Source organism: Hyalella azteca, unplaced genomic scaffold (assembly GCF_000764305.2).
Source record: "Hyalella azteca isolate HAZT.00-mixed unplaced genomic scaffold, Hazt_2.0.2 contig9703, whole genome shotgun sequence".
Taxonomy (NCBI): domain Eukaryota; kingdom Metazoa; phylum Arthropoda; class Malacostraca; order Amphipoda; family Hyalellidae; genus Hyalella; species Hyalella azteca.
In genome coordinates, this window is record NW_025939765.1 from 182,067 (window position 1) to 197,933 (window position 15,867).

At 39.6% G+C, this 15,867-nt stretch overlaps 1 protein-coding gene across 1 annotated transcript in view; it reads left to right on the forward strand.

The window, feature by feature from the left end:
* Positions 1–6,323: 6,323 nt before the first annotated feature.
* Positions 6,324–15,867, forward strand: part of LOC108675756 — a gene marked incomplete at its 3' end in the record, with an annotated part of 102,713 nt that continues 93,169 nt past the window's right edge. The window contains exon 1 of the mRNA XM_018163785.1: positions 6,324–6,878. Within this exon, the coding sequence (XP_018019274.1) occupies positions 6,780–6,878 (99 nt within the window). The remainder of the gene's footprint in view (positions 6,879–15,867) is intronic.

Consider the following 15,867-nt stretch of genomic DNA (forward strand, 5'->3'; position numbering starts at 1 on the left):
TGCATCTAAGTTTGTCTAATTGTTTACTTATCATATTGATGACTATTGACTGCTATTTTCCCCATTCTTGTAACGAATCAACAACCCCCTATTAAAATTTGACCGTTATTTTCTTCAATTAACGCTTGTGTAATGACAAAATACAGAGTTTTATAAAACTTCCCAAGCAGTAATCTTATTTAGTTCAAACGTCGGTGAAATAATAACAAAAATAATCATATTCTAAATCATGAGGCGTCCGAATGCGTGCATTCTGCTTTGTAAAGATCGCGTTTCATGCGCTGCTCTATATAATATGATGCGCAGAAATGCAGAGGAATCTTTGAAGCCGCTGCCGAAGTTCACTTCAAAGACGAGATCACGCATGCATGTGGAGAAAAGCAGACGACACGGCGCAGTTCTTCCCTTGTGGTGACTTCAATGCTGATTGTAGTCTTTAGAAAGTGATCTGCAGTCGCTTCTGCCGCCAATTCTATGGTTCTTTTGACGGGAAAAGCAACTTCTTTCTTTTGCTGGCTGGCTCTCGATCATTGTTCTTACCAGAAACTCTTCGCTCAAATCAAGAGTCTCACTGCAACACATGAAAAATGTTATGATTTGGGTTATTGGATTTTGCAGAATTAGAATGCGAAAAACATTGGAAATAAAGTAATTGTTTGTTGTGCTTTAATTCCGCTGAGTTGAACCTTAATTGTTAAACTGCTTCGGGGTTCAAAGACCAAAGGCCTTGGGGTCTAAAGACAGAGGCTAGAATTCTTTTGGGCGTCTATGAACTTTTCGGTGAATGATTTATAATTTTATGCATTACAAGTAATACTTGTCTACGTGTCTTGAATTGGTGAGTGAGCATGGGCAGAAGGGCACGCTACAGTAGCGGGGTGCGCATAACGCTGTCTGCACGCTACAGTAGCGGGGTGCGCATAACGCTGTCCGCACGCTACAGTAGCGGGGTGCGCATAACGCTGTCTGCACGCTACAGTAGCGGGGTGCGCATAACGCTGTCTGCACGCTACAGTAGCGGGGTGCGCATAACGCTGTCCGCACGCTACAGTAGCGGGGTGCGCATAACGCTGTCTGCACGCTACAGTAGCGGGGTGCATATAACGCTGACCGCACGCTACAGTAGCGGGGTGCGCATAACGCTGTCTGCACGCTACAGTAGCGGGGTGCGCATAACGCTGACCGCACGCTACAGTAGCGGGGTGCGCATAACGCTGTCTGCACGCTACAGTAGCGGGGTGCATATAACGCTGACCGCACGCTACAGTAGCGGGGTGCGCATAACGCTGTCTGCACGCTACAGTAGCGGGGTGCGCATAACGCTGACCGCACGCTACAGTAGCGGGGTGCGCATAACGCTGTCTGCACGCTACAGTAGCGGGGTGCATATAACGCTGTCTGCACGCTACAGAAGCTGTCTCTTATACACATCTAGATGTGTATAAGAGACAGATATAACGCTGTCTGCACGCTACAGTTTGCAGGGCGCATATAACGCTGTCTGCACGCTACAGTTAGCAGGGCGCATATAACGCTGTCTGCACGCTACAGTTAGCAGGGCGCATATAACGCTGTCCGCACGTTACAGTTAGCAGGGTGCATATAACGCTGACCGCACGCTACAGTTAGCGGTGCGCATATAACGCTGTCCGCACGCTACAGTTAGCAGGGTGCATATAACGCTGTCTGCACGCTACAGTTAGCAGGGCGCATATAACGCTGTCTGCACGCTACAGTTAGCAGGGCGCATATATAACGCTGTCTGCACGCTACAGTTAGCAGGGCGCATATAACGCTGTCTGCACGCTACAGTTAGCAGGGCGCATATAACGCTGACCGCACGCTACAGTTAGCAGGGCGCATATAACGCTGTCTGCGCGCTACAGTTAGCGGGGTGCGCATATAACGCTGTCTCTGGCGCCGCATATGCATTCAACTGCTCAGCTAACCGTGAGTTTTTGATCACATGTTGTGAGTCAAATCTTGCCTGAAGAATGAACATTTATCTCGGCTCATGATGTACGATGCTCACTTCCTGTGTCGTAAAATTTAGTTCAATAAACTTGAGTTGTGCATTCAACTGCAGCTAAGACCAGAGGCTGACCAGCCTTGTGAGAACTGACGTTGTATGAGCAATTCCCACGCAATCTCGCGCGCTCTTAAATAACTTTAAATGCTCCTTCCAGTTCCAGCGCTGTTTTTTAACAACTATATTTCCAGAGATATTTTTCGAGTAGTTTTTGTTCTCACATTCATTTCGTTGCGCGAGGTATTTGTTTCATTCTTCGATTTTTAACACCTAATTTTACTCCTGTGATTATGTTAACTTATCGCACGCGTTATTTTGCGGCTCTCAGTTTGGGGGATTTTATTACTCCTGGGATTACATTTAGTGTGAATCATTTTTCGGTAAAAAGTAGACACAAGACTACAGCGGTAACGAGAAAACTACGATATCAGGGCTCACTTTTGAAACTTTCGATTTTGGAATTGCTAATAATTTCAGCTGAGATAATTGCGTTATTAATCACCTTTTGGTGTTTAATTACTGGGCATTCACACGGCCGTCCATTATAATACAGCTAGTCTTTTGGGGGTTGTTGTTAGCCTGCAGTTTAGTAGGAGATGAAAAATTAATTCTTTATTATTTATTATTTACGGTGAGAGAATTTAGGAAGCCGGAGTTGAATGAACCGAGGTTCATCACTTATGTCCTGCCGTTTCCGTGCTATAAAACTTTTTTTTCTGAAGCTTTTATTATATGAGAATAACGTAGAGCGTTTCAAATATAGCAAGGGATGCGATTTATATGATCTGGTCCACCTCATGAAAGAAAGACTAGGATTAAAGAAATAATGCTCGAGCAATGCAGTTCATTTGGAATGCAAGTATTAATATTTTATAATTAGTTCAGCTCCCATTGCATAGATTTACTACGCGAAATTTTTGCCGTTATTCTGATCAATCCGATTTATGATGGGTTTTTTCAAAGTTTATTTATATATGATTGCTAGTGGAATAAAACTGTTTTCACAGCTAAAAAAAAACGTACGAACTTCAAATTTTAAGATACATCTCGATTAAAAGTCATAAAATTTCAAAATGTAAAAAAAACGATAATTTTTCTCTTTTTTGTCTTCTTCTCGAACCATCGTACTCGACATTCAGACGAGGTTTTATAGGTGCTGTGCCTGTTGACCGGAATTGAGGTTTTGAATCTTTGCTAACGAGATTTTTTATTCCTGTTTCAGTCATATGTGGATACCAGATGAACGTTTTGAAAACAGTCATGTATAGCAAGAGGTGGGCTGTAGCGCGCTACATGTAGCGACCGCTACTACCCGCCGCTACATTTTCAGTAGCGGTAACGGTAGCGGCGCTACATTTAAGCAATTATAGCGGTAGCGGTAGCGCCCGCTACATTTAGAGCATGTAGCGGTAGCGGTAGCGGCCGCTACATTTCAAAGTAGCGTTGCCCAGCTCTGTGCATAGAGTCGAAAAATCTTATATCAGGGTGAAGACGCCTTTGGTTGCTGATGCACACGGAGGTTGAGTAAAAGTTTGGCTACGCAGGTTGCGTGTGTGCAACATGTAAGGCTGACCGGGTTCCACTTTCATCCTTTAACCCACTTCGGTAATTGAGCCTCGGCTAATTTCCTGCTTCGCGACCGACCGTCACAAATGATCCTATGAACTAACTTTACTTGCATATCGTTATGCTTTATTAACGCAAGAAAATATGGAATGGTCAGTGAAATAACAAGGAGTATCGCATGCTGTGCCGACATGAGTTTCATGTGCCGATGTGGCGCTTAACATCTAAATATCACAGAAAAAAAAAACAAAAAAACTTGCTATTGAAGAAGACCCAGAAGTTTCGGAGCATTTACTACGGTCTTGGTTATTGCCGTCACCGTGCCGAGTGACAAATAAAAATTTGTATGTGTCGTGCGAAATCGCGGTATTGCCGATTCTATGGAGTTGGCAGCCAGTTGCCGAATCTGTAGAATCAGCGTTTCTATACTATAGGAATCTGGGGTTAGGTCAGTCAGCCACGTTATTTTTTAATATTTAAATATAAAAAAATTTGACCGAACTTGACCTAACATTTTCTAACTTTAACTGTCGATTTATGTTCTAACTCTAACGTCCGATTTTCTGGAATAAGCAACAAAATGCTGATTCTAAAGATTTGGCAACTGGTTGCCGATTCCATAGAATCGACAATTACGCGATTTCGGCACGATATATGCAAAATTTGTAAAAGAATAAGTACCAATGTCAACACCGTCAAATTTGAAAAATTCTCTCATTCACGGTGTTTACGATGATACTTATTCCTTTTCTGTCCTTTTAGTTCTCTGAAAGGACAATTTTAACAAAATAATCATCAGTAGGCAATGCATTTCTGCATTGCACTGTGAATTGATAAGGATGCATTGAGCTTGCCACTTAGTATTTGCGATGGCATGCCCGATGGAAGCTGTTCATATAATCCGGCGTGTAATATGATTAATGTGAGGGCAAATCTTTGTTTTCCGCTGAATTTTATCACAAATTTAGAAGATTTTCTGTCAGCCGAACGTCAGTCACTACGGTTAAAGGTAGCGCTCAAGCAAAACCTCTACGTAAGATTTATTCTCGGATGAAAAATACAATCATCACAAATTGCCTTGTAGAAAATCAATGCATCAATCAATTAACCACTTTAGTCTTGCGCAACAAGCTGGGAAACTTATTTATATATATATAATTAAATTGCGCAACAAGCTTGGGAAACTTATATTTATAATTAGATTTTTATCTTATGATTTCCATAGTTCAGATGCGAAGTTGCCAGAAAGACTGAAAGGTTCCTGGCTCTTAAATTGAATGTGAACGCAACGCATAACCGTTCGTAGAGATCCTCGCGCCATATGGTGCTGATGTCGCAGCTGCAAGTAAACTTGCTGCGACCACAGCTGCTAAACAGCACAATTCATCTCAAGTTTTATACTTTAATCGGTGGGAAATGCGATTTTTTGTAGACGTAGGTCATTGCTGCGAAGTGATCATGAGCTAATTCTATGAAATAAATTGGTTTATCAAACTGCAAAGTGTTTTTACTAGGCATATAAAATCGTATCAAGGTTATAGTAAAAGCCGTCATATTTTTTGTTTTCTTTTGACATTTATGTCCGTTTTCTTTTGACATTTATGTCCATTTCCAAATAACTGCAATAAATGGCAAAATAATTTAAACAACACGGTGGGAAAGTTGACCTTGTAACAATTTAATTCATCACCATAACGCTTCAAATACACTGGACACTTCACCATGAACTGACGAGACCTGCGCTGCCTGCATGGCTCGGCGCTCTGCCGCTATAACGCATAATTATACAGATTGAACTGTATTTGTTCAGGGTTGAGGTTGTTATGGTCTATAAGATCTATTTTTAGCGCATTTTGTCATTTATGGAAAAAAAGGCGCTATTGTGCTCGTCATGTCCGTCCGTCCGTCCGTCTGTCTGTCCGTTTGTATGTCTGTCCGTCCGTGACTTCACGTTTTCGTCGACGGGAAAATGCGCTCTCTGCCACTCACTGCAGTGATTAGTGAGTTATATTTTTTAGAGATTAACGAGTAAGCGAATTTTGGTTCTGATTTGCTTTTAATGATGTCCGATTATGTAACAATATTTGTTCTGTGATTGATTTCGAGCATTAATACAAATTTACCACGCATTGAAAAATGCTGTCAACTGGACTATCGAGACTTAAAACCAGACGCAGAAGCTTTGCTATTTCATTGGCATGTGTGCGAACTACGTGGTTCAGAGGGTTGAATAAAATCCTCGTACAATCTTGTTACGACTCGTTAGCTTCATTCATATAGGAGTAATATGATTATATTAACTCGAGCCACATGCCAACAAAGCAGTTTGTTTGTAGCAACGCTATTCCTACCTGAATTGTGATGTGGGCGGTTATGTTCAAGAAGAACTCTTGCTTCATGCACGCATTGTGCTTATGGTTTGCGTGCTCTAATCCCTGGACTATTGCAAACAAAGTGAGTCTAACAAAGTGAGTCCTGTGAGACCCCTGAGCCCATTTATTGTGTAATTGCTTCTTATATATTCACTGGCGTGATATTCAATGGGTAATTTATGTAAGGAATCACAACTTCTTAGGGTCTGTCAGAACTAGTCTGAAAATGCCAGACTTTTTTATCAATTACATTGTTCCTAGTGGACTGAAACTGCTTGTTAGAGCCTTCGTTATAAGCTGAGCTTTAGATTGTGCAATTCAAAGCAATATTTTCACGTGTGTTGTTATTATTTTCAGACTGCTAATTGCGCTTTGTCTACGAACCCATTTTTTTCCTGGACACTTGTTATCCCGCTGTACCCAAATGAAATTACGTTAGGGATTTGATGGATAATATCATTCATGTGAGAGTGTGCATTGAGGACTTTCAATTTTATTCTTTTCATGATTTAAATAACTGTAAATAAATCTTTGTCAAAGTTATGACCCACTGTGACTGATTAAAGCTCAAAATATTTCTGAATAGTGAATCCATTTGTGAGTGCTACTGTATACGTATTGAATCGTCTTCGCTTTCAAATGTAACACAAAATAGATAAAAAGGTTTTGGACAATTTTTTTGAGTGTTTGTTGACCGAACTTCTTTTGAAACTGAAGGTAAATCGGCATTATGTGTTTTATTATCTTCCACTGTTAACTAAAGAAATTGAAATTAAGAACCGATTTCCGTGAGAAAAAAAATAAGGTCTGACATGGAACGCAGCCGCCGGGCGTCGTCAAGCTCAGCGCTCAGTTACCTGAAGAAGCCCTTCTCCTGGAGACTAGGCGCCCTCAAGCTCAGGCGCTCCAAGGTAAGCTCTTCTCCTGGAGACTAGGCGCCCTCAAGCTCAGGCGCTCCAAGGTGAGCCCTTCTCCTGGAGACTAGGCGCCCTCAAGCTCAGGTGCTCCAAGGTAAGCCCTTCTCCTGGAGACTAGGCGCCCTCAAGCTCTGGCGCTCCAAGGTAAGCTCTTCTCCTGGAGACTCTTCTCCTGGAGACTAGGTGCCCTCAAGTGCCCCAGCTGCGGCTGACAAATTAAATGCTGTAGCTCCCGCCTCGGCGCATTTATTTTCTTCGCGAGTGAGGGGAATCATGAGGGCCTTTCCTGGTTCTTGATGGTCGAATACTGATTTAAACGATATAATTTTGCCTCAAACGCTGGGGGAATGCAGTGATTTCCACNCGATATAATTTTGCCTCAAACGCTGGGAAATGCAGGGATTTCCACGTATCATTACCATGTGTTATTCAAGGTTCGTATATTTAGTATTATTGCATGGTACATGCTGTCTCAACTTCAAGACTTTGTTCTTCTATTTGACTTTGATAAATTGCGGAACAAATAGCGCTGAAAAAAATGTATTATAAAATTATGGTATCCCAAATCTCGTTGTTAGCGTTATTGTCCATCGTGATTTTTAGTTTGTGCGATTACGTTACGCTGACTCTATATACAAACGCTGAACTTGATACTGATTCGTAAAGGCTGAAAATTTCGTTGCGATTGGAAATTTTTGTTGCACTAACGAACGATTCATCCTCAGGATACTGAGGATCCGCCATCCCTTTTTACTTACGCTTTTCGCTGAGAGACTTACTTTACATCAAAATTTACACCAGCGTTAAGTTGTTCTGTCAATTCAATGTAAGGGAACTCTTTTTCATTTTGCTCTGCATTAGCTGTTGGCTGACAGGGTTTGTGCACACTTCGCAATTTACATTCCGATATCGGGAGATCACGGCATAAATATGGTAATGGGTTTTCCCAATGGCCTTGTCTTATCACCTTGCTATTTAAAAGTTCTGAAGAAGCGTGTTGCAGCTTCAAATTATACTTAGAACACGATAAAAACTTCAATTTGAGTATTAATTGAATAACATATGTAATTAAAAAAATGATTATCACTGATTCCAATTCATTTTGTCGGGTAAAGATATGTAAATAAAATTCATTAAATACGGCGGAGCTAGAATGCACAAAGAGTAATTTTCATGAATGGTTGTTTTTCTATTGCTAAGTAATTGTTTACTCAACTTAATACATAAATATGGAAGCAAATTCAAATTTCTCTTCTTTCTCCGTGTAAAGTCAAGCCGAGCGAGTCACTTGCACGTACGAAGCCACTAGGAAACGTGTCGGTAATTACGAACGTTGTAGGCAGCTCGGTGCGCTGAAGATAAATTTTAACAATTGAATTAGCGGTGCCGAAGATGAGGAGAAGCTCGTTACTCGAATTGCCTCGAAGACTTCTAGGTCATCGTAATATCAGGTCTGGCCATTAGACGCTAACTGTACCGCTGCCAGGCTTCCTGTGAGACGCATGAGCGCAAATACGCCTGTGATGCGCGCGTAGGAGATGACTTGTTGTGGCTGTGATGCGCGCGTAGGAGATGCCTGTGATGCGCGCGTAGGAGAGAACTTATAGTTGTTGTGGCTGTGATGCACGCGTAGGAGATGACTTGTTGTTGTGGCTGTGATGCACGCATAGGAGATGACTTGTTGAGGCTGTGATGCGCGCGTAGGAGATGACTTGTTTTTGTGGCTGTGATGCGTGCGTAGGAGATGACTTGTTGTTGTGGCTGTGATGCGTGCGTAGGAGATGACTTGTTGTGGCTGTGATGCGCGCGTTGTTACTACTAATACTAAATTCCTGGCCATCGTCGGTTACCACTGAGAGGGTTCTCACTGTTCCCGCCTACCTTTAAATTTTTTTACCAGATATTACCCCTAAAATTTTAGCTTGATTTGGATTTTATCTTGATAAATATAACAATTATTGCGCTGTTTGAATTTAAATGTGAGTAGCTCAGGTCGAGCGGTGCCGTGTGGAGCATTTCCTTGTCAGACTCTACTCGATCTTTATTGTTTGATCTCACATTACATTACAGTTTAAATGTATTTTCACAGCATCTCAGTTAATTTTCGATTAGATAATAAGTTTAGATAATAATTTTTTATAATAATAATAAGATTAGATAACAATTAATTTTAGATTAGATAATAAGATTAGAATTTGAACTTATTCATCGAGTTGACATGAACGCATTTTTTTAGCTTATATGTTAAGCAATAAAACATCCCGGTGACGTGTCTTATTTATCTCGTTTAATTTGTACAAGAAAGTTCCAGTTCGATTTTGGAGCGCACTCTAACCGGTTAGACTTTCCATGCACTGCCGTATGGCGAACCTGTTGAAAGAAAACCCATCATTATGTTGTGTTGGTTATTGCATAGCTCATGAACTGCGACGGTTGTCTTGGGAGCGATAACATGTCACAATATATTGAGCTCTTATTTATTTATTGAGTTAATATCTTAATTGTTTTTACCTCACCTGTTGATGCAAGCTGCTGGTCGATAATTACATTCAACTGGATTATATTGTGTCGTTATTGAGGCGGTGTATATTGCAAAACTACAAAAAAGTCACCACAATATTTGCAATTTTTTAGTTACATTGCGAACCGTTTTTTTTATATCTTAAAGATTATCTATTAATGGATCACGGAAGGTTTTAATTATTTATGGAAGGAAGGTTTTAATTATTATTTTAATGGATCACGGAAGGTTTTTAATAGTGCAAGCAGCCCGCGAGGGCTCGGAGGAATCAGTTGTTGTCAAGGATGTCTAGAAAACTGAAGCAAACTCTTTAACAGATCGTATTATTCCCTCTCTTGAGAACCCTATTTAACTGAACACATTCTTCCCTCACTTGATTACCCATTCAACAGAAACCATTCTTCCCTCTCTTGCTCACCCTTTTTAACTAAGCTCATTCTTCCCTCTCATGATTCACCTCTGTAACTGAGCATATATACTTCCCTTACTTTATTGCCCTCTTAAACTGAACGCATTTTTCCCTCAATTTATTGCAAACGTTAACTTACCGGATTTATTCTAACACAGGCAGTTCGATAAAAAGGTTTCAAAAACGTCTTTTTGTTTAACATTTTTACTTGGCCGACAATTGACCACATGATGGAAAATGAAGTTCCCGTTTAATTTTAAGGAACAGCATGCATAATATAATGGAAGGTGATACATAATATAAAAATAGATACATCCTACAGAAAGATTTTGAATATATTCAGACAGGGGACCTCTAGAGGCATTGCAACTTCTACTTGAGTCGGTGAATCCTGATATTGTACAATATGTTTTATCAAGTATTATGGAATCCAAAATGTTCAGAAGTGAATTTTCCTCAATTACACATGTTATATCATACACCCATTAACATTCTTACCATTACTTCACTCCTACGTCCTGATGGAACCCATTAACATTCCTACCATTACTTCACTCCTACGTCCTGACGAATCCCTAGGTTGTCACACCGTGACCGACCCTCACTTAATTGCAAACGTTAATTGATCGGATTTACCCTAACGCCGGCAGCTCAATAAAAAGGTTTCGAAAACGTATTTTGTCTACAATTTTTTCTTGGCCAACATTTAACCACGTAACGAAAAATGAAGTTCCCGTTTAATTTCAAGTGAAAAATATGCAAAATATAAAGGAATGTGATGCATAATATAAACATTAATACATTCTACTGAAAGATTTTGAATATATTTAGACAGGGGAATTCTGGAGGCATTACAAGTTCTTCTTGAGTCGCTTAATCCTGATACTGTACAATATGTTTTATAAAGTATTATGGAATCCAAATGTTCAGGAGTGATTTTTCCCATTAACGTGCGTTATATCATACACCCATTAACATTCTTACCATAACTTCACTCCTACGTCCTGACGAATCCCTAGGTTGTCACACCGTGACCGAGCGTCACGCCAAGAGCTGCCGCGGTTGTCAACTTGAAAGCCATTGCTGGCAGGAAATTTTCAGCAAGTGAGGTGGCAGTTTCTTTTGGACTTTCTCCTTCTGTCGTACGTACAGTCTGCAGGTCATATTCCGGGCCTGCAATTAAACGCTACAGATACCGCGTCATTATTTCCTGTAGATACGCAAGCACGCAACGCTGGTGCTTTCCTTCCGCGATGTCTGATCTGCTTTTTAGCAGATTTTTTTATTACTTGTTCCGCCACGCTTCCCTCCTGAGGGACCGTAAATATCCTTTACTTATAATCCCAAATATAATAATGTATAAATATACTATCCTTGTAATGTATAAATATCCTACTATAGTTGTATTGTATTGAATACAAATTTTTTAACCAAGATTGAAATAGGAAAAAAAATTTTAAGATAACTTAAAGTGATATGGATTGTGATACATTTTTTCAAGAATATAGACATTATTCTGCATTAAACTTGATATTGATTTAGTTATAATAGAATTGACGATTCAAGCTATCGTGTTGTCTGATTCTATGATTGATTGAGTTAGTAGAATGAAGTGGAGATTCAGCAATGGATGGGAAGTGGCCAAGTGTCCGAGCGACGAACGATCTTGCTGCCATAATGTATCTAATTATTATTAATTTTCAAGTCTCTTACTGGTTGGAAGAATTGCATGCATTCATTCCGAATGCAAGTAGAAACGTCCAGAAAGCTTGGACTTACTTGGTTTCTCTGCCGACGAGTGTCAATCAAATTGAACAAATTTCAACAAACCTCTGCAAAAAAGAGGCACCTTTAAAGTTCAAAATCTCATTTTTTTCGCTAAATTCTTAATAAAATTAACGTATTATTTATTCTGCTAAAAAAACTTTTTGCCCTTGCCATTTGACAATTGGCGCCGCGAGACAGGGGTGCCTGCAACTATGGATGTTTTGCTGCTCGTTCGCAAGCGCCAGGATCATCAATTAAATCTGTGGGGCACGTGACTACCAACGCGTTGGCGTCTCACTTTACTTCCCGATTGCATTATATTGCTAACCTGGTAGGAATAGCATTATAATGCACATTAGGCTTTAAACGATCTATCTCATACATCCAGAGGCTCTTGATTGTATTTACTTCCTTGCTATAAGTCGGAGTAGAATTTTGTATGAATTGTCTTGACGGCCATCTTGTTGGGGATCTTATGCTTGAAAAGGTAAGCAGCCAAGAAATGAAATGAACTATATCATCAGATAATTTTGATTTGAAGAAATTCGAGAAACTGTCTGTTGCCGAGAAAAGTTAACAAAAATACCCTCAATATAATCAAGATCGTGAAGTCATTAATGATTGATTTTCACGATGTTATGCTAAGACTTTTCTATTCATTAGAAAAGTCATTAGACATTAGACATGAGTATCGGAATGCACCATTGCAGCTGGTGCAAATTTTTACGTTGCATCGATGACTTGATTTTAGAAACACTAAAAAAATATTTAGATAGTTACATTCCCAATGGAAGTTGTGCTAAATTTATTAAACCTTCCTTTTCGTTTGAAAAAATTGCATCTATCGTTCTTTTATTATATAGTCAACTTCAATGAGACCTGTTTCATCGCGGCTTTGGGAAAAGATCGTAGTTTTACGGAATAAATACGCTATAATCAGCGTTAGTCCAGTTAGCGTATATGTGTTCTCCAGGACATCAGTTGCTGCAATAATGCCCGTAACGTTTTCTTGATTTTTTACGCCCCGTAGCCGTATTTTTTTGCAGCTAATTTGCGTTGCAAATGTTGGCTGCGTAGAGGCGTGTACCGCCAGCTTCGATCTAGTGACCTTTACTCCACAGCTGCCACATTCAACGACACGTCGGGCACTCTGCATGTCGTTTTTCTCTTCTACTATCATTAAAGTGCTCGAATTTCTCTTTGCCATCGCTATTTTGTGTATGGCCTCTTATGTTTCTTTTTAGACCGGCTTATTCGCGCTTGCTTTACATGTGTTTCAGCAGTCACGCTTCGGTATAAAGCTAATGGTACGTTTGCTGGTCGGACGCAGCGAAACGCTTGCTGGTTGTGAAATATTTTTTTTTTGCGGGACGCCTTCCACTGCCCGCGATGTGAATTTTTTTCAATTTATTTACAATTTTATCAACAGTGAATCGGGGAAGATAGGGAAAACCTACAGTCATGGAAGGAATTTTGTTCATTGATGTGGTGATAGTGTAGTACTTAGAAATTTTGGCAATTCCCAATATTCTACCAAAATTCATTTAACCTCATTTCTTTACCAAATGTCGCACTGTTTTTCTGGCAAGGAAGAAAACATTTACCAGATCATGACACGGCTTAGTTGTATTATTTTTCATTAAGTAAAAAAATTGTGTGCATTTCCAGTGTAGGTACGTCTCGCCTGATTATTCACAGCTTCTGTATGGTTTCTCCCACCCGAATAAGCGAGAAAGTTTGAAGGCAGCTCAAGGAAAACTGCTTCTCCAAACAGCGGCAGCTGGGCATGGGTATACGGGGCCAAGTGTGTCATGTGACTCGCTCTTGAGTCAGGACATCGGCTGTACTGTTTTGTGACTTCCTAAAAAGTGCTTCACCATGTCATGTGACTCGCCCCTGAGTCATGATATCGGCTGTACTGTTTTGTGACTTGCTAAGAAGAGTTCAACCATGTGACTCGCCCCAGAGTCATGACAGCGGCTGTACTGTTTTGTGACTTGCTAAGAAGAGTTCAACCCTGTCATGTGACTCGCCCCTGAGTCATGATATCGGCTGTACTGTTTTGTGACTTGCTAAGAAAAGCTAAACCCTGTCATGTGACTCGCCCTCTGAGTCGTGATATCGGTGACTCTTATTCTTTATGACTTACTCGTTGTGTAACCAGAACATGTCATATGGCCGCTCCTGTCGTAAGATGGGCTGACTATGCTGACACCACATATATAGCTCTCACTATTTTTTGTTACCGTATGTTAATTTGCTGCGAAATAGTTTCTGAGCGAAATATTGTTAATTATATAGGACCCACAGCTAGTAATCCTTTTCATTTAACGTGTATAAAAAACTAAGGCTACACGCGCGCATGCAACGTATGTTCAAATGTATAGACAACAAATAACTCGCATCATTTGCCGCGATCGTCTCACAACAACTGTTGCTACCACTGAGCGCGTCACAAATTTAACTAAAGACTAAGTAAGAAGCCAGGGAATTGTGTGTCGCCACGCGAGATTTATGATTTTAATGAATTTGTAGCCGCAAAATTTCGTACGGTCATCGTCAGCTCGCAACCTGATGGCGCAGCGACGCTGAACACCTGACGCCTGAAGAGTCCGGCTACAAGGAAAGTTCGGCGGCCACTTGCGTGGAGTGCACAATGGAAATCTGCATCCGGTACTCTTTTGTGTTGCAGGCAACATGAAAATCTCCTGGGTTTGCACTCGGCGTGGATGAACGTGCATGGGTGTCATATGTAGAACGGGAGTATAATGCAACATTGAAATCAGTGACTGAAACTAAGCGATTCGTCAATAATTTACAGGTAAAATGGAACTTAAGACTCTGCTGTTGTCCTATTTGGATCGATTTTATCAGCAAAATAAAGTGTAAACTGATGCCTTTTTGACCGCTGATAAAAGTTTGAGCTTCAAACACAAGCAAACTTTGGCCGGCTATTAAACTTCTACTGAAATCTGCTCTCATCAAATTCTATTAACTTCTCGTAACAAATTTCAGAATTGAAGTTAGAAGTCGGACGCGAATGAAATTCCAAAAGATGGTTTGAAACCGGACAAAGATGTTTCGCATCACAGGCTTAAATTTTCCATTGTTATCTCTAACAGTGAATTTTAGTGTAATGATTTAAATTATTTACTTGACTCTGATTTGAGTATTAAATTGCAATTTTGGTAATTAAAAGGCAATGTGGATTCTGAATAATATCTTACATTTAATTGAAATTTTGAGGCAATGTATATTCTGAATAATATCGTGAATATAATTGAAAAGCAAAAATTTGACGCGAGTGGCTTCCAATATACTGAAGGCTTTCTCCACCCCACTGCTACGGAAACGCGATTGCTGAGGGAATAAAGGAAACGAAGTAGAGATAAAGAAGTTTTTGGTGTCAAGTGTGGATTTGTTGGTGAAATTAATTTTGGTTAACGTTATTTGTTTACCTTGAGTAAACTCGAGAATTCAGTTTGGTTTCATTTGGAATTACACACCGTAATCGCTGGGGCTGTTGGGGAATATTCTAGGATTTTTTTTTATCGAAACACCTATTCATGGAATTGATTAATAGCGTAAATGAAAAATAATTTGGGTTAATTGTGTACACGAATAAGGCATATTTTATCGCATCACGACCAGACGGCTTCTTTTGTCTTTTGTTATTATGGTCAGGTGATTAAAAATATGAATACGTTCCCTTATTATGTTGATAGTTCATTTTTTTGGTCATTTTACCTGAATTATGAGATATTAGTTGAACCTTTACCTAACTGCATTCAAATCAATAAAATCCGCACCAAATATTAACTTCATCATTTATCACTTCATCAAATACTAACTTCATCAAATATCATCTTTATCAAATATCAACTTCATCAAATATCAACTTCATCAAATATCAACTTCATCAAATATCAACTTCATCAAATATCAACTTCATCAAATATCAACTTCATCATATATCAACTTCATGGAATATCAAGTTCATCAAATATCAACTTAATCACATATCAACTTCAGCAAATATAAATTTCAGCAAACATCAACTTCGTCAAATATCAACATCAGCGAATATCAACTTCATCAAATATCAACTTCAGCAAATGCCAATTGCGGTAAATATCATATTATAAATAATTTAAGTATGATCTATCTATTTTATGGTTAAGAATTTTTATTTAATAATAAAACCGGTACCGGAAAATCCATATATTTTCCAAGCAATTAATATACGTTAAACATTTTTAACAGATAATCATCAAATAATTTTTTTG